The 22,911-nt window shown below is 38.0% G+C and overlaps 1 protein-coding gene across 2 annotated transcripts in view; it reads left to right on the forward strand.

Annotated features, from left to right (window-relative positions):
• EPB41L4A (erythrocyte membrane protein band 4.1 like 4A) overlaps positions 1 to 22,911 on the forward strand; it is a 123,197-nt gene that overhangs the window by 67,586 nt on the left and 32,700 nt on the right. For both annotated transcript variants that reach the window (XM_026052839.1, XM_026052840.1), the window contains exons 8-12: positions 1,949 to 2,037; positions 2,433 to 2,496; positions 12,449 to 12,540; positions 13,509 to 13,586; positions 16,602 to 16,714. In XM_026052839.1, the coding sequence (XP_025908624.1) occupies positions 1,949 to 2,037; positions 2,433 to 2,496; positions 12,449 to 12,540; positions 13,509 to 13,586; positions 16,602 to 16,714 (436 nt within the window). The remainder of the gene's footprint in view (positions 1 to 1,948; positions 2,038 to 2,432; positions 2,497 to 12,448; positions 12,541 to 13,508; positions 13,587 to 16,601; positions 16,715 to 22,911) is intronic.

Genomic DNA, 22,911 nt, shown 5'->3' on the forward strand with positions numbered 1-22,911 from the left:
ATGTTGGGATTGGATCGAAGCCATCACCTGAAGGCTTTGTGCTTCTCGTAGAAACATCGTTCTATCTTGTTTAAATAATCCTGCTCATGACATTTTTTTTCCTTGAATAAAAGAAAATGAAAAGTTCAAATGAGAAGTTGTTGTGTAAATAGTTCACTGAGTTGGATGTCAGTACTTTGTGAAATGACTTAAAGGAAAGTAATGAAGTCAAGATGCAATCAAAAGATTAAGTATGTATTTACACCTGACAATTATGTACTTCACGCTATGAAGTATTTCTTAATAAACGTTGTGGTGTAATGATTTTTATATCCACTGCTCTATGCCACTCCACCTGTAGGAAGTGGAGGAGTTACTTGAACAAATTTCAACATGATCCAACAAAAATCATATTAAATTTGCAGAATCTAGAAAGTTTGGTTTTTATGTCCTGCAGGGACATAGCAGCTGAGTTATGAGGGATTCATTATAATATGCTTGGGTCAAATCCGTTTATTGTTGTATTTATGTTGAAGTTCAAGATTACTTCTTGATCTTTATTCAAGATTGAAAATAGAGATATAAAGAGATGCATTCTTTTTTTCATTATCTGGTCATATTGAAAATAAACTTGCCTCTAGCAGTTAGTTCATTTTGGAGCACAGGCATTGCTCAGGGAGAGGAGCTTAAGCTATATCACTTCATAACCACACAGATATTTTTTGTCGTTCATGAACTTCTGTTAAAGAACTAGTTGGGCTCCTCCACGCTGTTCTGCCAAGCAGCAGATGAGCTAACTTTTGCAGCTGATCCCCCCCCCTTTTTTTTTAAACTTCATGGCAGTGGCTCTGTAACCTTATATGCAAAGATCTGTAGTCTTCCAAGCACTTTAAGTATCATAAGGTAATACAGCATAAGATTTAGTAATAATTTATGTGCACAAAAGTATAAGGGAAAGCAAAAATCAGACCCAAAATACTGAAACTCTTTAAAAGGTTGAAAAGAGCCATTCTGAAAACATCTGTTTTGGTGGTCCCTTCTTCATGGAAGATTGAAGTCAGCACTTTGCTCTGAAGTGGGAGAACAGTTAACTGACTACTGCCAGTTACAGCTGAAAAAAAAAAAAATGATGAATTGCTTCCAGAAATTGTGTAAACTGTTCTCAGATTAAGTCAGAATGAACTCAAGGAAATGGTTCTGTGTTCACTGTCTAAGCAGTAATCCAAAAAGGGCTGATAGAAAACTTCAGAAGACTCAAATTTTCTAGAGCTTGTGACTTTCTCAAATTTGAAACTTTAGGAATCTAGGTTGGCGCAGGATGTAATTCTAATTATTGACTGCAAATGAGGAAGCTGGAGGGGTTCTGCCTTCATGAAGAGAATGTTCATTGTATTGTGTACACGTATGATTTACAGTTGAGGCATTGATCTCAGGAGCAGTTTTCCTTGGAGAAGATGGTGTGACCCCTCCTTGTTCCTCTTGGATATTGGTACCATTCTGAAAAATTCTGAATCTCAAAGCTGTAGTGCGTTTAGGACTTCTGTAGCAGCACACAGATGGTGTTATTTTAGAAAGGCAATTAAACTATAGTGAAGTAGTTTAAGAAATCACTGTGTACCTTTAGCTAAGGTTTAGGTGTCTGTTGCTATCATGTCTTATCATGTCTTAATAAAGAATTTATTCTCCAAACTGTGGTCATTTTCTTAAAAGATGAACATAATTCCTTTTTTTTTTTTTTTTTTTTTTTTTTAATGTGGAGTGTGGAAACCTCCATTCTTAACTACTATTTTGCATCTTTGCGTGGAAGTTTTATTTTAGGAGTTTTCATTAGATAAAGTATTGTTTTCCCCATTGCAAGATGGACAAAACAAATATCAGCAATATCAGACTTTTCCTCTCTAAGCCTTACTGCTACTGTAATACAAATTGCTGATGTAAATAATTGAATGATATATGTTTTATTTTCTAGGGTGAAAACAAATCTGAATATTTTTTAGGATTAACACCTGTAGGAGTTGTTGTCTACAAGAATAAAAAACAAGTTGGGAAATATTTCTGGTATGTATAATTTAAGAATGCACTCTGTGTTTAACAATGTTGTTGTACAGAAATGTATGATATGTTCAAAAGTTGGTTTTATTTTAAAAAAAAAGCATTTCACAGTTGGAATTCCTTATCTGAATTATTCCAAAATTTTAAATACTTGACAATCCAATTTCCATATAAATATATAAATTTCAATATAAAAACTATTTTATCTTTACTGGACTCATGCTGAAAAGTTTAAGTATTGCTAATTTCTTTTGAAATCTGTGTGAGGTGTAGATGTCGAGAAAAACATTACCAATAGATCCTTTTTTATGTTTGTATGTAAATATATGCGGTTTTATGTTTTACTTTTTATGAGGTCGGAGTTCCATGAATTCTTTCTGTCTTTTTATTCTGTATTACAGGCCTAGAATTACAAAAGTTCACTTCAAGGAAACACAGTTTGAACTCAGAGTCGTGGGGAAAGATGTAAGTTTTTATTCAAGCCTCAAAGAACAAAACAAAAATAATCTCACCAATCTTAATATATGGGGAAATCGGGACTTCATCCCAATTCCCGTGGGGAATTCATCTATCTAAGTGAAATTTTATTGATAGTTACTGCAAAAAGAGATCTTATGCTCAAGTGTCAGTTGTTCTTGATAGTGCATGCAGTTTTAAGAAAGAAAAAAGAGGAAGATTTTTCCTCCCATGTTTTGCAGATGTGGGGAAAGAATGTCAGTAGCGCAGACGTAGGGATTTTGTACGTTTTCATACTATGCCTTGTGAATTAGAACAAGACAAAATATTCATGGAAAGCCAATACCTACCTATACTGAAGCAAGTATAGCAGATTTCCAGGAAGAGAAGAAATTTTAAGGTATGGTAAGTGGAACCAAAAGAAATATATTTATTATCTGTGGAGCACAGAGATCTTGAGGGGTGGTGTTGGGGGAGAAGATTGAGGATGTAGGGAGAAGTGTGAAGTATAATAAAACAATGTTTAAGAAGTGCTAAGAAATAAAACCCAGTCCTCAAAATCAGTCTGTGACTTTTGGTTTCTTTTTGAGTTACGAGTGTAGTTTGCTGAGTTAAATTTTTTGAAAGTTTTTTTTAGGTCTTTTTGGAGTCTCAAGGGTAAAAGTTTAGAGACAGAACAGTTGTTTTATGATAAATATTTCCTTGCTGGAACTTGAATATTTTTTGCCTTCCTGGTCATCTTTGTAAGTTTATTCATCTGTGTAGTTTTTTTTTTTCCAAGAGATCATTTTGTGCTTTCAGTACATTCTTGGAAATGTATGTGTAGCACTGATGGATTTTGTTGGTTCGGGGATAGTATTTCTTGCTTGTGGAGATGTGTTGGCAAGTTTTGCTTTCATTACTCAGAAGTGCTTTGTTTCTCTTCAGTGTGTTTGTCTATGGAACGTTTATTTCTGGTGATGTGTTTGTTGAAATCTGAGAGTTGTTTGAAAGCTGGAGGAGGGTTGGGAAAACTTGTCAATGCTTCATTTCAAGGATAAATGCCTGTTCGTGTACAAACAAGTCCTAGTTTGACTTAAAAGTGGATTGCATTGAAATGATGCTGTAATTTCTGTTTGATGTCACATGCATATAGTTTTTGTTTGAACCATCTGGAATTGCAAATGTTAACATGCCGAAAATGAAACCTGGAAGCTTTGGAAAATATACACAAGTTTAGATTGTGAATGTCGATGACTTATAAAGCCCATGAACAATTAATATTATGATTGTAAGACAAGCACTTTGACAGCAGTTGACAGTTTCGAGTCCCAACAGGTATTTTGAGGAAATTGTTTAACAGAACAGTAAGTACAAGGGTGTGTACCATCCCTGTAATCTGCATTGCAGCTAATACTTATTTGAAGTGCTTCTGCAGTATTCATATCCTAACAACTTAAAGAAATGCTAAAATGGCCCTGAATATTGTTTTCTGCTTTCTGGTAAACATTCTTACTACCACAAAAGCATTTTTGGAATAAACTAACAGTAGTTTTAGTTTGTGGATTAAAATCATTGTAATAACTCTTCAGTATATTTATAGACCATGTGTTTTAGTACTGAAAAAAAACCTTCATTCACAAATTTCTTTCATTCCTCCATGTTTTCACATACCTGCTGTTGCTTTGTCCTTTCACTGAGAAATGGATTTGCAGTGTGTGTGTGAGGAGAGAAAATACACCACTTTTGCTTCATGCTGCATCCTTGAATATCACCTTCCAGCAGAAGGAATCTGGAATGTGTAACTCATTTCCAGACAACTCCGTTTACTAGGTAGATGTTCACAGGTTCTGAAGTCTGAAAGACACCAGAAGTGGTCACATGGAAGAGCTGAACTACTGCCTTTTGTCTCGTTATCTTCCAAAGTTGTCTTTTCTCCTTTAATAATATTTGATAAAATTAATGTAGTGAACTAAGAAAGATGTACTTTGAAAGGAAAGTGAATCCAAGAGTCTAGAAAAGGTTTGAAGAGAGCAGTGCTGTGAAAGGAGGAGTCAAGATTGAACAGGGAGCGCAATTGCCAAACGCCAGGCAGACAGTGCACAGGCAGTATGGTTTACTAGGCTGATGACTACTCTTTGTAGGGAATTGAAGGAAGAAGGGGACTATTAAAATTAGTTGGGGAGAATACAAGATTGAGAAAGAGGTGGGATGATGGAGTTTTTTTTGTCTCTTAGTTTTAGCTTAATGGCATGGATTAACACCATGTAAAGCCAAGAGCTGGATGCATTGAGTGCATTGTATGAATCACAGTTTCTCTATTGTAATGAAAACTCTACAGGCTGAATTCTAGTTCGTGTCCACATACCAGTTACTTCTATTGACACTGATGAACACTTTCCACAGATATACCTCAGGAGGATGTTTTTGATTCTTTTAAGTGCTCTGTGAAATGTTGTTTTTTTGCTGCATGCAATTGCTTATGGTAACTTCCCAGTTCTTCAGATAAACTTGTCTGAGACTTTTCTAAACCTACCAAATTACTTGGAATGTGCAGTTGCATTGATGAGTTTAAAAATCTTGGTCTAAATGTACAGCTTCATGTCCTTAGGTTACCTAGAGAATAGACTGTGTAATATTTGTAATATTTGGTCATCTCTAGCTTGTCCTTACTCTAAGACTAGTGACTTGGGATTTTCTTGAGAAAATGAGAGCTATCTGATAATACCTGTGCACAGTTCATACTAGTGTAGGTACCTGCTGAAAAAACATAATGGATATCATCCAACAGTCTGGTGGCTGCCGCAGGCCCTCGGTTCAACAAAATTGAGTCAAATCACAAAGGATATGAGGTGTGAACATGAGTAATTGAGAGGGTATGCTAACTACCTCTGAGCCATCTTTGTGTAAGGAGTTCCTTTTACTTCAGTTGCAGTGTGTCTAAACATGTAAGTTTTCACTGGTTCGTAGCATTTATACAAAGTTTCTGTGCTTGGTACTTTTCATACACTCTTTTATCAGGGAATTTGAGTTAGTTCAATCTGCATAAAGCTTGCTTTCATTATTTCTCATTTTAACAGACAAGTCTTTTGGAAGTCTGATTTTTTTCTTTTGTGATGGATTTTGAAATTTGGTTTGTTTCAAGTTAGAACAGACTCCTAAAGCAATGCAATTAAAAATGATTTATACAATTGCAACACGAGCCTTTCTCTGCAATCTTCCTTAGTCAGGTGAAGAGGCCTAGCTCAGCTGAATTTATAAGGTAAAGTACATAACGACAATTTCCAGGACCTTTATCAGCAACTGATGCATGTAGGTAAGAGGAACTTCAGGGCAATTCCAGAGCACATACTGGTTCCTATCTGCTTCTGCAAGCTTGTCCAAAAACAAGATCTTTATTCTTTCATACTGGGAGACCCTGGACTTCTGCTCTTAATTAGTGGACTTCTATATTTTAATTGCTTTTTATAGGTTTTAGAAGTCTGATAGATGATTAATAAGGTAGTCTTACACATCTTTGTATACATACCATATATGTGCATACATACCTCATGTACATACCCCTTTTGCACATACCATAACTTGAAATGGAAGAAAGTATGGTATATGTCTTATATGGTATGTAATTTATAAGAGCAGGACCTCTTCATTTGATCCTCTTGAACAGTTTCTTCAGAAGATGAACAGAGAATGAAGAGATAGTCTTCCTGTTGTTAGACCTAATTTAATTTGTATTTACATTGAAAAAGTAGCATTTCAGTTTTTATGATGGCTTAAATATTGATGGCTTAAAAATTATTAATAATAATTAAATATTATTGATGGCTTAAATAGTAGAAATAACTTTTACATCATTTGTATTTTTGTCACTTAAATCAGAGTGGTGGTGGAGGTGAGCTAGTACAGTGATCATAGAATCATGGAGGTTGGAAGGGACCTCTAGAGATCATCTAGTCTAGCCCCCTCTGCACAAGATGTTAATACATCTGTATAACTTTTTTAACCATCTTGTGAGTCACCACATACTTGTATGAATGGCTTAAGGCTTGATAGCTAAGTCTTTGGTAATCAACATTTTTGAAGGAGAACTGGGATTAAAATTCCTGGCTAAACTTAAATGCTTGTCATTGAAGTGTTCATGTCAGGGTTTTTTTAAGTTATTGTTTAGTAATTTTTTGTAATTGTTGATAATATGTGCCTGAGATGCTTTAATACTTGACATGCTTTATGTGTAGTAGCACAGCATTATTAGTTCTAATTCTGGATTTGTATAATATGCCTAGGGATAATTATCTAACTGGAGATTTCAGGTGACCATATGTAACCAGTAATATATTCTCCATTACATAAGCTATGATGGGTATGTGTTGTGTAAATATATGAAGACAGAATATTTCCTGTTGAAGGAAATAATTGATACTATCTAGGTGTGTGCCTGACCTGACAAAGAAAGCTTTTTGGATGCAGTAGCTTCAGAAGTAGTATTAACACTTCTTTTACCTGTGCATGCACATGCAGTGTGCTTATAATGGGACAAGGTTCTTATACTAAATATTCAGTGCAATTGAAGAGAGCATCTGTGTTGGCAGAGTTTTTGTTGAATATTATTTTCATTTCCCAAACCTGGACTGGTCGGGGCTTATTTATGTCCGGTCGTAAATTAGAGCAGCTATGGCCTGTCTGAGGCATTGGTTCTCACACATTTTTCATCTGTGGAGTCCAAAAAAAATAAGGAAGTCCCAATGGAAGTGCAGTACCCCATGGAGCTAATGCAAGTCTGCTGACAGTAAGCCTGCTTTTACATGTTATCTCTGAAGTAATCCATAAACTTCACAACCAAGGGATCTTCTGGTACCCGGAGGGAAAAACCTGTCATTACTATGTCTTCCCTTGCAGGCAGACTCAAACTTGCTCTGCCTGGGCACTGAGCTAACTGGATATGAACCAACCCTGTACTCGAAGGTCTGTAATCACATTAGTGTGACCAAGCCAGCAAGGAAGTATTTGGAAAAGGGAATATAGGCAACTCTTAAGTAACACATCAGCTGTAGCAGTCCCAGCGGCATTTTGGGGCTACCTAGCAATGACCAGGTGGAGCAATGTACCCTCTGGCTGGTCTCTTTTGAGGGTGTTGCTAACATGCTTTCGGTAAGACAGGAGCTAATGGTATCGTGCTATACCAATTACCAACCCTGCAGTACAGGAGATCTCAAATACCCTGACAGTTCACTTTTCTGGGTGATTTCACACAGATAAAACACTCGGAGGCCGTGGTTACATGTTTAATTGATGGAGTATTATAAGCTAGTGGTGTAGTCAAACTCTGGGCATCCTGTGTGCTGGCCTGTCCCTCCCGGGGGCTGTGACAGTGTGAGCTTTAGCATGAGCTCAGGTCAGAGGGACCAGCTTGTCACAGAATCACAGAATCACAGAATATTTAAGGTTGGAAGGGACCTCTACAGATCATCTAGGCCAACCTTCCTGCTCAAGCAGGCACACCTACAGCATGTGGCACAGGGTGGCATCCAGGTGGGTTTGGAAGACCTCCAGAGTAGGAGACTCCACAACCTCCCTGGGCAGCCTGTTCCACTGCTCTGTCACCCTAACAGTGAAGAAGTTCCTCCTCACCTGGAGACGGAACTTCCTGTGCTTCAGCTTGTGGCCATTACCCCTCGTCCTGTCGCTGGCCACCAGTGAAAACAGCTTGTCCCCTTCCTCCCTGCATTCTCCCTTCCTGAACTTATACATATTAATCATATCCCCTCTGAGCCGTCCTCACTCAGCCTCTCTTCATACGAGAGATGTTCCATTCCCTTAATCATCCTGGTTGCCCTTCTCTGGACCCTCTCGAGAAGCTCCACATCCCTCCTATACTGGGGTGCCCAGAACTGCACACAGTACTCCAGGTGCGGCCTCACCAGAGCTGAGTAGAGGGGCAGAATCACCTCCCTTGACCTGCTGGCAACACTCCTCCTGATGCAGGCCAGGATCCCTCTGGCCTTCTTGGCCACGAGGGCACACTGCTCACTCATGGTTAACTTGGTGTCAACCAGGACTCTCAGGTCCCTCTCCGTGGAGGTGCTTTCCAGCAGGTCGACCCCTAATCTGTACTGATGCCTGGGATTATTCCTCCCCAGGTGCAGAACCCTGCACTTGTCCTTATTGAACCTCATGAGGTTCCTCTCTGCCCAACTCTCCAGCCTGTCCAGGTCCCTCTGGATGGCAGCGCAGCCCTCTGGAGTGTCGGCCACTCCACCCAGCTTGGTGTCATCTGCAAACTTGCTCAGCTTGTCCCGGTTGTGTGGTTTCTTGGCCCTCTCAAGATGAGAAGGTTGGCACTGCAGCAACTGCATGGTGACGGAACAGATGAAACAGGACTATTCTGAAGAAGGTGCTGTTGAGTTTTGTACCACTGAGTTTCAGTACGCTTGGGCGCTCTGAAAGCAACAGGATAAATAACATGGAGTAGTTTGTGAGGCAGCGTACAATACTGAGCTTCCTTTTAACCGTTAGTAGAAATAGAGTATCTCTTTCTTTTGGTTTTCAGATATATTAGTTAGGGGGAAAAAATAATTCTCACTACATTATAAAAATGATAATCGTTCAAGATAGTAGAGATGTTGCCTCTTAATGGGCACAAAAGATGCATAATGTTAAAGGGTAAGATCATCCTTGTTTTACCTATATTTAAATGTATTTATTTAGCAGAGATTAATTCAACCTAGATGTTACTACCTTTAGGAATTCTTTATTTTTAAATATGTACTTACAAATTGTGAGAATAATCACAGTTCTGCTACAATATATCAAACCAGCTTAAAAGTAAGTGGAAGAAAACCTAGACCCAAGTATGCTGTGTGCAGAGTCATTTTGGAATTAGCCTGGTAAATTGCTGAATCCCTCTACAAATAACTGAAAAAATGATACGTGCATTATAAATTCTCCTTGTGTTAGTGGAAGATCATAGGGATGAATTTCTTAGGCTTCATATCTTCATACGGTTATATTGTATCTACCACCATGAAATAATACTTAGTTTTTAGATGTGTGCTGTTCCTTTGAATCCAGCTAAGTAATGGGTGCCGACAGAAAGCTTCTTGTCCTCATTTCTGGCAATGTTTGTTTGTTTGTTTTTCCAAATCTGAATTCTGTACATATGATCTGCAGGGCTTCCCTGTTTCTTCCTTAAAGCCTTTAATTGCTAAGTAAATACTAGTAAGGGTAAGTAAGTGTATTCTGACCAGTGGTTTATCATCAACATTTTTAATTAACCAGTTGAGATGAACTGTCTTCATCTTGGAAAGTGATTTCTTCGAAGAATGGCATCAGAAGTACTTGTTGAAATCTTCTAATCATGAGAAACTGTAGCTATACTTTCTCTTTTTCAGGTGCCTGATAGATTTTCAGGTGTTATGTAGCATACATACGAAAAAAAAATAAAAAACTTTAAGAAGAAGAAAAAAAAAGATTAAGCAGATATTTTTTCCCCTAATGGGAATCTTTTCCTTAATTTCAGTGGCATTTGAACTGGGCTAATAATAAGAAATCATAGAAATACCTTATTTTGTTAAAAAACAAAACAAGAAAAACTCTGGCTTCTTCCCCTACTGCTCTCAGACTTTCTACTAATACATTATATAGTTAAATAAATGAAAGTGTAGCAGAGGGTTCTTTGCCTAAATGTAAAATGTAGGAGTGAAGGAAGAAGGAGCATTGCATATTAAGGGTGAGTTATGTGTTCTTTCGTAATAGAAGTTGAAATGAATTGTCACATTGCAGAAAGTCTGTAATATCAGAGATATGATTTGAGATTACTGTTTATATTTTCATAGGTGACTATAGCTATGTGAATTTATATGAAATCATGCCAGGCCTGGATCATCTGGTCTAGAAATTTTAGAGTAAATTAAACCATAAAATCTGAAACTATTTCTTTTATGTGTAAAATAGCAGAGGAAGAGTATTGCTTGATTTCTATACTGGAAGTCCTAGTTCCAGTTCAGTGGGTAGAGTGATTGCCAGAGGGGCATGAGCAGTATGATTGCTCTTGAAGGCTCAATGTACATAGATTTTTTTTTTTTATCCTTGGCAATTTCTGAGTTTCCCCATGGGGCTTTCAGGTGCTTGGATTTCATTTAAAAAAGTTTTGAAGTTTTTAGTTTTACCTTTCTTTTTGCAAGTTAAGCCTATTGACTGTCCTGTACCGAGATTAAGATCCCTATGAAGCCTCAGATTGGCTTTTTAATAACTGTAGAAGTGTATTTGTGGGACAGATCTAACTGGTCTCTCATGACTTTGTGACCTTCTAGAAAATTAAAACAATACAAAGCATAAGAACAAACCCACATGAAGTTTCAGGTCAGATTCTTGTCATATGCGTCACCAAAAGGATGTTTCAGTAAGCAAAGGACACTGCTCTTGTCTACTGCATTTTTTTCACCATCTGTAGATGTCTGACTTCTCTTTCATGTTTCCCTGTCATTCATGGTTTCTTCGTATACACAATATGGACCGCCAGTTTCCTTGAATGCTTTTGAATGTTATTTTTCTTCCTCTGACTGTTCCCTCTGCAAGTGGATTTTAAGTCTTCTAAAGTTGGCACTTTTTTTTCCCCAGATATTTTGAATCATACTGAAGTTAGTGTTATTCATCTTTCCTTTCCATGCACTTTTTTGATTTCCAGATTTACTTCCTTTCTTCTTTAGGTACATGTCTTGTGCATTTTCTCTTTGCATTGCTGCTGCATAGTAGTTTATGACACATCTTCTATTTTTCCTGCTCCTTTTATGCTTTCCCAGGATAATACTGCTAAACAGAGTCATGGGAAGATTTTTTTGCTTGCTTGCTTCAAGTTCAATTTCAGAAAATATCAGAAACCAACTATATGAAAAACCTTTTTTGCTTGTTAGTTAAGATAAAGCTAATGTAAATCAGAATCAGGAAACAGACCCATTTCAGTAATCTTACAGAATCCCAGAATGATGGAGGTTGGAAGGGACCTCTAGAGATCATTTAGTCCAAACCCCCTGCTCTAGCAGGGACACCCAGAGCACGGGGCACAGGGCGGCATCCAGGCGGGTTTGGAAGAGCTCCAGAGAAGGAGACTCCACAGCCTCCCTGGGCAACTTGTGCCAGGGCTCTGTCACCCTCACAGGAAGGAAGTTCTTCCTCATATGGAGATGGAACTGGCTGTTTTTCAACTTGTAACCATTGCCCCTTGTCCTATCGCTGGCCACCACTGAAAAGAGCTTGGCCCCTTCCTCCCTGCATTCTCCCTTCATGAACTTATACATGTTAATAAGATCCCCTCTCAACGTTCTCCAGGCTAAACAGGCCCAGCTCACTTAGTATTTCCCCGCTCAGTAGATGCTCCAGTCCCTTAATCATCTTTGTCACTCTCCGCTGGACCCTCTCGAGAAGCTCCCCGTCCCTCTTGTCCTGGGGAGCCCAGAACTGCCCCCAATACTCCAGGTGCAGCCTCCCCAGAGCTGAGCAGAGGGGCAGGATCCCCTCCCTCCACCTGCTGCCAACATCCTCCTGATGCAGCCAGGAGCCCATTGGCCTTCTTGGCCACGAGGGCACTGCTGCCTCTTGGGTAATTTGGTGTCAACCAGGACTGTCCATGGAGAGAGTCTTGTTTTGTCTCACAAATGCCTCTCCATGGAGCTGCTCTCCAGCAGGTCAGCCCCTAATATGTACTGCTGCCTGGGTAATTCCTCCCCTGGTGAGGGGGAGAATCTCTGTTCCCCTCTTTTTTCCCACGTCTAAGGAAGCAGACTTGTAATTATTTTCTTCAGGCAATGAGAAATAAATAAAAACTTCTAATTAAGAATTATAAAAAAATTATATAACCTACATTTCTTCTTATTCATATCTTTTTTATGTACAGTGTTATGAGAAAGATTCCATCTTGTGCTCCGTAGATGAAAGTTGCTGTCAGAATTCTTCCCAGCTACATTAATTTGTTTTGTTTTGCTTTCAGTGCAATGAAACTTCCTTCTTTTTTGAAGCACATAACAAGACTACATGCAAACATCTTTGGAAATGCTGTGTAGAGCATCATACATTTTTCAGGTGAGTCTAATGTGATTTCATTATGATATGAGGGAGACTGCATTAAATTAGGAACCTTGCTGTAACTGCAAGTGATGTAACACAGACTTGCTACCTGACAGCATATTTCTTCCTGATTATAGAATGCCCATAAAAGTTAATGCCTTGCTTTTTATGATAAAACAGTCATTTAAAACTGTTACAGTAGTTTAGTGTCTCATTTTATTCTGGAATTCTTTTTGAAACAGCGTATTTCAAGTTGCATAAAGAATGGAACAAAAGTATCCACATATGTACATGGTGGCATATAAGCTGTAATGATTAAATTCTCCATTGCTGCATTGACTTCAGGCTTTTAGATTTCATGTGTTACTGTTATCTATGTGGGTTCTTTTTTTTTTTTTTTTTTTTTGAATGGCATTGTTTGCAGCATGCATTATTTGCACCATGCAGAATTTTAAATAGAGTGACTCTTCGAAGTTTTGGAATGTCTTACCCTTACGGAAAGGTACAGAATACTTTCATTTTGGGTTACCATTGCAAAGTAGCTACTAAAAGAACACAAGGGTCTTGAGCTGGGAATCAGTTCATGGAATGCTTAATGTTGACAGTATTTTAAATGCTAGTTCATAAAGTTGACAGTATTTTAAATGTTAGTTCAGAAATTCTCCTATTCTCCCATTAGTGTATTATGGTGTTTCTGCATGCCAGTGTGAAATATTGAAAAAAAACCTTTTACTAACATCAGTTTATAGTAGACCTTATAATAGATATATAATCAAAGGATTAGGGTATAAACACATGGCTTTTGGGAATTCTCAACCCGGTAAGAGTTCATCTGTGAGCAAGGGTGAAGAGAAGCTAACAAAATTATCTTTCAGAAATTCAAATTTGCTTACTTATTTTTTCTTCTTTTAGGAATGGGAGTCCAATTGGGACTGATCAATGTGAACTTACTTTGTTGTTGTTTTATTTTTCAAACTATGTAGAATGCCTGAAAATGAGTCAAACTCTCTATCAAGAAAATTCAGCAAGTTTGGATCCGTAGGTTACAAAAATCGATACAGGTGAATTTATTTCTTTATATAAACTTCCACTGAATTCATTCAGTCTTTTTTCCTGTTCTTCTCTTGTTTTCCAATTGAAAAGATGAGATCTGAAGATCTGAAAGGAGGTGGTTGGATATGCTTTCAAGTTTGCAAGCCCTTTTCACATCTGAAAGAAGCAACAAACTTTCAGGATATACAGGGAACAGTTACTCTCAGTTTTAACCATTGTTAACCAGAAAGATAGTGTGACATCAAGGAGAGTTAATACTGTCATGCAGAGGAAAATGTGGGAAGGAGAGAGTTCTTAACTAGCGAGAGAATTTCTAGAATCAAAAAGAAAAGCAGGAGACGAGATATAGGTAAAAACAGAAATATGACAGAAAATCAGAAATATCACAGAAACTCAGTATTTTTATTGAATCTGTCATCCTTCTGTTAAAACAACAGGATCTTTATCTAGCAAGTAGGACACTGGATTTGGCATATGGGGATCCCTGCTTTAAATCCTGTCACATTGACTTAACAATTTTGACGAAAATAATCCATGGTCTGATTTTTAGAATTGGTTTAGAGTTGCATATTTATGCATATTCAGTGAACCTGGAGAGAGTATGGATCAGCAAATTAAAATTGCTAAGCCTCTTTGTTTTTCCATTTTCATTTACCCTACTTATCAAGTTTGCTTAAAAATATTTTTTCATGTTTCGCATTTGCTTTGAAGCTGAAAGAGCTATATATACTGTATTCACAAATTCAGGAGATTTCCTACCTTCCCCCACCTACCCCCATGTATCATATAAATGCACCAGTTTGTGTAGGGCTTAGGTTTATTTTTATCTCATCCATCTGTCTTTTTCCTGTTTGTTTTTCCACAATCACTCAAGAAGTATGTATATAGGTAACACTGATAGTTATTTGTTAGGCAGTTCTTTGTCACTGCCTTCTTGGAATATGTCCTAAAATCAACCATAACTTTCTTATTGTCAAATAACTTTTAGAGTGCAGTTAGTAGCTCTCATAGCTCCTAAAAGTAATATACAGTAGTAGCTCTCTTAGACTTGTTCCTTTGTGATCGGGATTTAAGCCCTATCTTGTAGGGAAATAGATAGAGATGAAGACACATGTCTGTGCTGAGCCTGGACTATGTCCAAGCAGGTCACTGGTGTGTTTCTGTACCATTCTCTCTGCTATATTTGGCTTATCATGTTATCTGATGTGTCCTCACTTTCCCATAATCTAGATGATGGAGTTTTGTGTTTGCTGGAGCCTTCCTACACGTATTACTGTTTTACTGTAGTATTTGTTGTGGGTTTCACCCTTATCTGAGCTGATGTTCTAGCTAACTGGAATGTGACATGTAGTTTGCCATATTGATTACCCAGGATTAATGATACATAACCAGGTGGTGTTTGATACGTTAACTCTTCTTGGAATGTAGAGCAACAACCATGGTTAACAACATTTGCATGTGCCTTGAGTATCTTTTTTTGTTTGTTTATCGGGTTTGATCATCTTCTTTCTTTGCCTTTGTATGTGTTGTAACAGCAAAGGCAGTGATGGTACTGTCTACCCACACACATCAATGGGTCAAAGCAGGAACATAATTTTATTCTTGGACCTTGGATGTACTGTGGTCATAATAACTATTTTGTTTTTGAGATTGTTATTCTTGTGGTTTTTTAAATTTTTCCAAATATTACTTCTTAGGTGGTAGACTTCAAGAAAACAGTATCCCTATCTTAGGTTCAGATATTTTGGTTAAGAGAGTGAAGTGTTTTCACCAATAGCACCACAGGAATAATCAGCACTGCAGAATTTTGATCTTAAGATCTGCCTTATACCTAGGTGTTTTGTTAAAATTGCTTTTGGATTGCAAGGAAGGCATGGTTGTGGAACTTAGAAGTTGAACTTAAAGGTTTTTCTGTCTAACTCGGGAACAAACAAGCATGATAGTGATTAGCAAAAAACAGCAGTACTTTGATGTAATGTTAGAAATGATTTTTGTTCTTTAACACTTCTATGAATTTTAAGATCAAAATTCTGCAGTGTTGATGACTGCTGTGGTGCTGTTGGTGAAAACACAATCATGCTAGTTGAGAGTATTCACATAGCTCAAATTATCTACATCTGTAATGCCTGTTGAAATTGCCAGACATCTGAGTGCTTTTAAAATATGGAACTGCAGATGTTACAGCAATTGAGAATTACTATTAACAATTACTACTTTTGTATAAGTTTTCTGAAACAAAGAGTTTTGGGAGGGGAGTATGGAGCCTGGATCACATTTGGATTATGACCAATTCATTCTGCTTAGTCACATTGAAAGAAGCTTTAAAATGAACATAGAAGAAGTTATTTATGTTTTTAATCACTTTTTCCATTGTATAATGAAAAGAGCCATACTATAAATGAGTTAGGTCTTAATTTACTCGATCAATTACTCAGTTTCTAGCAGTCAGGCCTGTGCTAGTAAAGAATATATTAGTGCCGTTTGCTTTGCACTGGGGTTTTAAGACCCATTAAATTGTCATCCCTAGCTCCCCATAGCAGAGCAAGAAGTAAGTTACATATTGAAACTGAACAATCTTAAATATGTATTTTGGAGAGATAAAAAATTTCAAAAAAAAAGAAAAAATAAATAATCAAATTATTTACTGTAATTTGTACTTATTGTACAAAATTTGTTTATTGTACAAATATTGTATATAATTTGTGCATATTTCTTATATGTAAGAAAATAAGAGTTGGAAAAAATGAGATTACTTTATCCCATTTTCTAGTAAACCACCATTCTGTTTCAGGAAGAGGGAGCAACACAATCTGTTGATGGTTCTGCCTTTGATTCAAAACAAAAGTGAATAAGCAGGAAGCATAGTACTGTACAGCTCATCATTAGAGCAGGAGTGTTGGAATAAGAAAGCATGCTGCCGAAACCATGAGCATTTTCTTGATATAAATGTTTTCTTAGATCCCCCTTTCCATGTGTTTATCTGATTTTTTTTTTTTTTTATGTAATTTTGTTTCATTTTCAAGTGGAAGGACAGCTTTGCAAATGACCAGAGACCTTTCTATTGAGCTTCCTCGGCCTGACCAGCATATCGAAAGAAGCCGCAGTCGGACATACCCAAAAAGAACACAACAGACCGGTGAGTCCTCCTGTGCTGTGCCTATGGAAAGATTTCTTCTTTGGTTATCAGTTACTCTGTTTTCAAGAAGGAGGTTTAAAAGTGTTCTGGTTTCCCCCATGGTCTCTCAAAATGCATTTTCTTTTTGTTTTGTCTGTTTTAGGCCAGAATAGATATAACCTTAAATGGATCTAAAAATTTCATCTATGTGAATGAAAGTGACAAAAAGTGAACCAAACATGGTAAACGTCCAGATTCAGTGCTCTAAGTGTGAAGTATTTTATTGAAGTTTAAATACAGGCAGCACACATTTTTATTTTCTTGAAAACTGTGTATGAAGAATTCTTAGGTGTGTTGCTTAGTTGGGATCCCATAGCCTTAACCAAGGAGTCTCTTTTTTAACATACTTTTCCCAGTCTGGTAAAACTGTTGTAGAATCCTTTTATTTTGACATTAAGTGAGATGGAAGTAAATGCCGTGCCCTCTGGAGTTTAACATGTTTCAGATTTGTGAGCTGGAAAGTTGTAACTGCATTCTGAAAATGTCAGGGGAAACTGAAAGTTTTTGCAGGCATCAGAGGAAACATTTAAGATTAAACACACATCCCAGGAGCTGTACCCAAAACAATTAATGTTTCCTAAAATCTAGTAATAGGGACAATAAAAAATCTCATGTCAAGCTTCAGTTCTCCATGTGATTATGTTCCAGCCTTTCACTCGTGTCAGCAGTTGTTCAAATTTCAGTAGAACTCAGCTACGTACATGTGTGTACATATTAGTGGTTTGAAGAAAACTTGTTTAAGCTTAAAAATGTAAGGAAGCTCTCTCTTTATCGTAGGCTAATATATCATCAGAAAGCTTTGAGAGTCCCTTGTTTTTTCCAAAAAGAAAGCAGGTATATTTATATATGGAAGTCACTGATGTTGATTCTGGATGTCATCTTTGGATTCAGAAGCAAAGTTTTCTGTCCCTTTTCTGCCTGCTAGCCGCAATGTGCATGGAAAGGTAGTGTAATTACAATGCTGAGTCCAGGTTTTTGGACACAATAAATCAGGTTTTGTTTGCTGCTACATTTTACTTGGTGGAAAATACTAACCCACTGTAGATTTTGTTCGTACAGAATAATTTTGACCTTGAGATTGGTGCTGTGAATAGTCTCATGAGTTGCTTGAAACTTTCTGCCACTGAACTGTTTGAGAGAATAATACGACATTGAGTGTTAAAATAGTGGTTGTCATTGATAGCTAGTCTTTTTAGTTTTATTTTCCTTATCTATGAGTAATTGTGCCTTGTTTGGCATTTGTAACAGGCCAAATTTTGTTTGCTTCTATAAATTACAGATTTATTAAGGTATCTTCTGCCAAATGCCACTTTTGTTGGTACCCAGGTGGATATGGCTTTCAGTTTGTCTTGCTGTAAAGAGAAGCAGAGCTCTATTTATTCTGCTCTCTTCCAAACTGATTAGCAGCTTGCAAATAGGTCTTGCACTGTAGTTTCCTTCTTACCTTTCCCGAGTTCAGCATCTTTCCTCACCAACTTCTTTACCTTTTTCCTCTTTTTTTAAGATTGCAAAATTAAATCTGTGAAGAAAATACTTTATTGCTGCAGCCAATTCAGTTAGCTCTTTTCTTTTTGTTACCTGTCAGTGCCAAGAATGGGCCCAGCTTTTGGAGGGCCATGAGATGAATCAGTGGCCCAATGTATGCAAGGCTGCAACACGTGCGTTCTGTATTGCCTCTGTCACGGAGATGTGTATGAAAGGGCTAAACCCTCTGACTTCTCTGGCACCTCCAGTTTAGCTTTGTACTTCTTTTTTGTACTCCTTTTCTGCTGTTGTAAGGTGTTATACAGTACACAGTCTTTTTTCTTTTTTTTTTTTTTTTTTTTTTTTTGCTACTGTCACTTGAATTTAGAGATTATCTATCCTTCAAATGGCTGATTGCCTAAAAATGTTCCTTGTCTTACTGACCATTGGAAAAAACCTTAACCAGTTGGTGAACTCCAGGTTAGGAGCAGGATAGCTGTATTTTTGCTAAAAATGTGTGTATTTAAGAGACAGATTGAAGGAGATGGTAATGTGAATGCAAGAAACTATCTTTCTTAGCTAGTAACCACTGCCACTGACTGACTGTCTTGATAGGACTGACACTTTAGACTTGGCGCAGCAAATTATTTTCCTAGAAATCAGGTGAGAGTTGGATAGCATGCAGTAAACTCCCTTTTCTCCATTTTTATTACTTGCTTAATACATTTAATTTGTCATCTATTTTAAAGTCAGTGGAAAAGTTAGACTAGGAAACTTTTCTGACCGTGTAATTGATGTTTTTATAATACTGTATTGTCTTTCTGCCCTGTGTGCTTAGAATAGTCTGCAATTTTCGGCATGGAAAGGGTAAGAGGGCTTTGGCTTTGGAAACTCAAACTTGAGACATGCATAGCTTGTTGAGCTTGCATGTTCCCTTCATTTCAGTTAAGAAAGAGTTACATTTTTGTTCTGTGTGTAAATCATAAGCCCAAGCAGTGGAGCAGGATCTCTCATTGTTCTGCCCCGCTCAGGTGTGAGGGCGCTGACGTCTCGCTGGGCTTTGGCAGTAGCGCGAACAGGCTGCCCCATGAAAGCCCTTGTCACCCTGGCCACACGTGAACGCTGCGAAACCCTGAGGGACAAAACCTGCTCACGCAGCCCCGAGTTTGTTCAGTGCTGGAGAGTGCGCTGCTTAGCCTGTGCCCTTGCCGAGAACTGAGGCCTGGAGCTGTTGCTGCCTCACACGCTGCGCAGCTGTTGAAGCTAGCGCAGAATAAAAGTTACCATTCTGATTAAAAGCAGGGTGAGAAATCGGAAGTGAGTATTGAAATTGTGGTGCAGTATCTTGTGGGGTCTGGGTCAGGGCTGTGACAGTCAGTTCTGATAGTCCTGAGCACCCGCTGTCACCTTCCTGATCCCGACAGGCCTGTGCAATGTCGTGGGCTCCCAGCATGGTCCTGCTGGAGAACAGCTGGGTCTGAGTGTTCAGAATTAATCTTTTCCCATAAAACTATGAGATTGCATTTAAAAGCTTACATTTTAGAAAATGAATTTTGGAGTGCTGTTACTTACTTATATGTTTACTTGGAGGTTTCAGAGCAGAGCACAATTTATCTGGAGTGAAAATATGAGAAGTAGAAACTTCTTGTGTTTCCTGTGTTTTTAGGAGATGAAGTTTTTTAAGTTTTAAGAAACCCAGGCTTCAGGAAAGGTACGGCTCTAGGGAGAGGATTAGCCACCCTGAGTGTGTATATTCATACATAACACTCATTTTCTTTATCTTGATTCTCTTAACACAGGAGATAGTTCAGAAATGTGTAGGTAAGTATGTTGAAATAAGGGATTTATTTAGGAAATCACAATTGTTGTATTCAGATCCATAAAACAGAAATTTTTAGTTTAGATAAAGATTTGGGTGCTAGAGATCTGACTGTGCATTATTCACAGCTCTGGTTGTCCCTGAGCGTTGAGTTCTATGGGCTCTATGGGACTTGTAAGGGGGCTGCAGAAAACTGCATCAGAGTGTGTATACATATATGTGAAATTTCAGAAGGGATTTGCACTGCAAGAAATTGAATACCACTAATTTGGGATAAAAGAGTTAATTGACCGGTGTTCATGTTTTTGCTGTGTTGTTTTGTCCAGAACAATAAGCAATGTTACAGGGAAAAAGTTTCTTTTTAAAGAAATGTGCTCCTGTTGGATGATGGTTGGTCCTGTTGGTACTAGCAGTACCAGCATTAAGGATTTTTTAATACACATTTCTCTGTGGTCTATGACCCAGTATTGGAGCTGGTTTTGACTTTTTTTTGAGTGGATAACTGTATAACAGGCAAGTCTTTTGCCTGAGGTAAATAAACACTAGAGAAACTGTGAATGATTTACTAACTTTAAAAGATTTTTTTTTTAAACTAGATTTTGTATATGAATGGATTTAGCCACTTTGACATTTCATGTCTGTGGTGTTAGATAAATAAAACCTTTGAGATTACCGATTTGGAAATTAATTTGGTCGGTAAATGTTATCACAGAGTTAGCTGAACTGTATTATCGTCTAGACATACAGAAGTGCATCTGCTTTTATAAGCTCTCAGTAACATGCAGTGCAGAGCGCGAACTGGCTGTTTTCCTTTTGCTCACCCTATCTTCTGCCCTCATTAATAGATTTAAATATAAACAGTACTTCCAGGCAATGTCAATGGAATGAGTTTTATGGATAAGAAGCAGACGTGACGTCATTAGTTTTGCCAGGCTCTTGAAGTGACACAATCCTGAAGTTTTTGAAATCTAACGCTCTGCTTAAATATGAAAGCAAAACCTGGGATTGAGATTGCCGTAAAAGAAAATCAAAGCTTGTGCATTTGTATTACTGGAAAAGATCGATTCAAAGAAAACCGACTGTAATTTTTATTTAACAAAAGGTAAGCAGCCAGGAAAACCTGTTGCAAGTGAGATGTTCAAGATTTCTGCCTATCTAAGCTATTTCTAAGAGGCCTATTACCTTGGCATGTGAGAAACAGTGTTATAGATAAGATGTGGCAGTGGGGTTATTGTTTGTACAATTATTGTGGAGTATGTTAATTAGTGATACTGTATCACACGGGTGGCGTTTAGGTGCACAGTGCTTCAGTGAGTCAGTAAAGTTGATTAACTCTTCCTGTATATAATAACATTCATTCAGAATGCCTAAATAACTCATTTCTGTCCTTGAATTTGTGTGCATTCTACCTTTCTTTACTTAGAACATTTTGTATTCTTGCTAGTTCCTAAACTTGCATAAACATTAAAAAGCACAGAGTCACAGTCTTCGCTTCACTGGTTGTACAAGGACTTCATAGGAACAAAGGCGCACAGGACGGGACCCTGGCAGCTTCCCTGCTGGGCACTGGTCCAAAAACTAAGCAGGGAAAGTAGTAAACTCTGTTACACCCACCCAAAAAAGGAGAGAGAGGAAGGAGGAACAATAATGGTAAAGTTAAAGACAGAAAGGCCTAGACTTAGTCACCTATACAAACTTATGACCTTGTGCCATATCTGAGACATGCTCAGAAAATTAGCAGAGGGAGCCTTTGGAGAGGCACAGCCTTCTGGAGGGGTGGTCGATGTCCCGTCAGGATCTCTTAGGTTATTTCCAGTGTCTGTGTTGGAGCAGAATAGACCCAGAGAACTTTACATGTTGAAGGGGTAGCGTGGGAAGCTGAACAAGCTGTGGGGTAAATTACAAGGCAGAATAGAGTCCCTGTTTGATTTTAGAAATTCTGTTATAGTTTTAGCTACAAAAAGGCCCTGAATGTGTACTGGTGCATTAAAACAATGGTGCAGTTGCTTCTTTCCAAAAGATCTAGCCTTTTCTTGCTATCAGTCTTTTGTGTCTTGTCCAGGACTGAGATACATTAGTGGTGATGTTTTGGTACTTCACCTAACAACTGCTTTTACAATGGGAGCATTTTAATAGAGAAATTACAGTGCCATACAGTTTTATTGGAAGTCTTGGAATAGTTCCGTAGATTAGGTAAATTTCTCTCTGTAGAAGTGTCCATGCCTTCCTTTCTCCCTCCCCACAGAAGTATAGATGAATATTAATGACAGAGAATGAAGACTAAAAAATAAGAGTAATAAAACCAAACCTGTCTTGGTGATTGATGTATTTTTGTTTATTGTTGAAGCTTTCACAGATCTCCATGATGTACCTGCTCTACGTACCAATTTGAGTAGGCTGCTGCTTTTCCTTTTGACAGTACTGAGGTGTATACAGCTGTGCAGCATAAATTTATCATGTCATTTTGATTTTAACCTATATTATATATCTAGCTCCCATGGACCTCAGTGCTCCTAAATAATAAATGCACCAATCTTTCTTTGAAGCCTGAAATAAGGGAAGAAAAGGGACAGGGCAGTTTCCTTCTCATTCCTTATTTTCCCTCTCAAGGCTCTTGGGAGGGGCTTCAGTGCCAACACTGCAGGAAGAGAGGTCTGTTGTCTTCCTGGGGCCCGGATTAGAGATGTCACCAGACGACTTCCCAGGCTGGTCCGATCCACGGACTATTATCCCTTAATGGTCCTACATGTGGGTGCAGAGGAGGCGGCAACGCGTAGCCTGAGAGCAATTAAAAGGGACTTTAGGGAGTTGGGGCGCACGATCAGGGACACAGGCGCACAGGTCATCTTCTGTTCGATACTCCCCAGTGCGGCCG

The sequence above is a fragment of the Nothoprocta perdicaria genome, unplaced genomic scaffold (genome assembly GCF_003342845.1).
Source record: "Nothoprocta perdicaria isolate Ctin4 unplaced genomic scaffold, notPer1 scaffold_92, whole genome shotgun sequence".
Classification (NCBI taxonomy): Eukaryota; Metazoa; Chordata; class Aves; order Tinamiformes; family Tinamidae; genus Nothoprocta; species Nothoprocta perdicaria.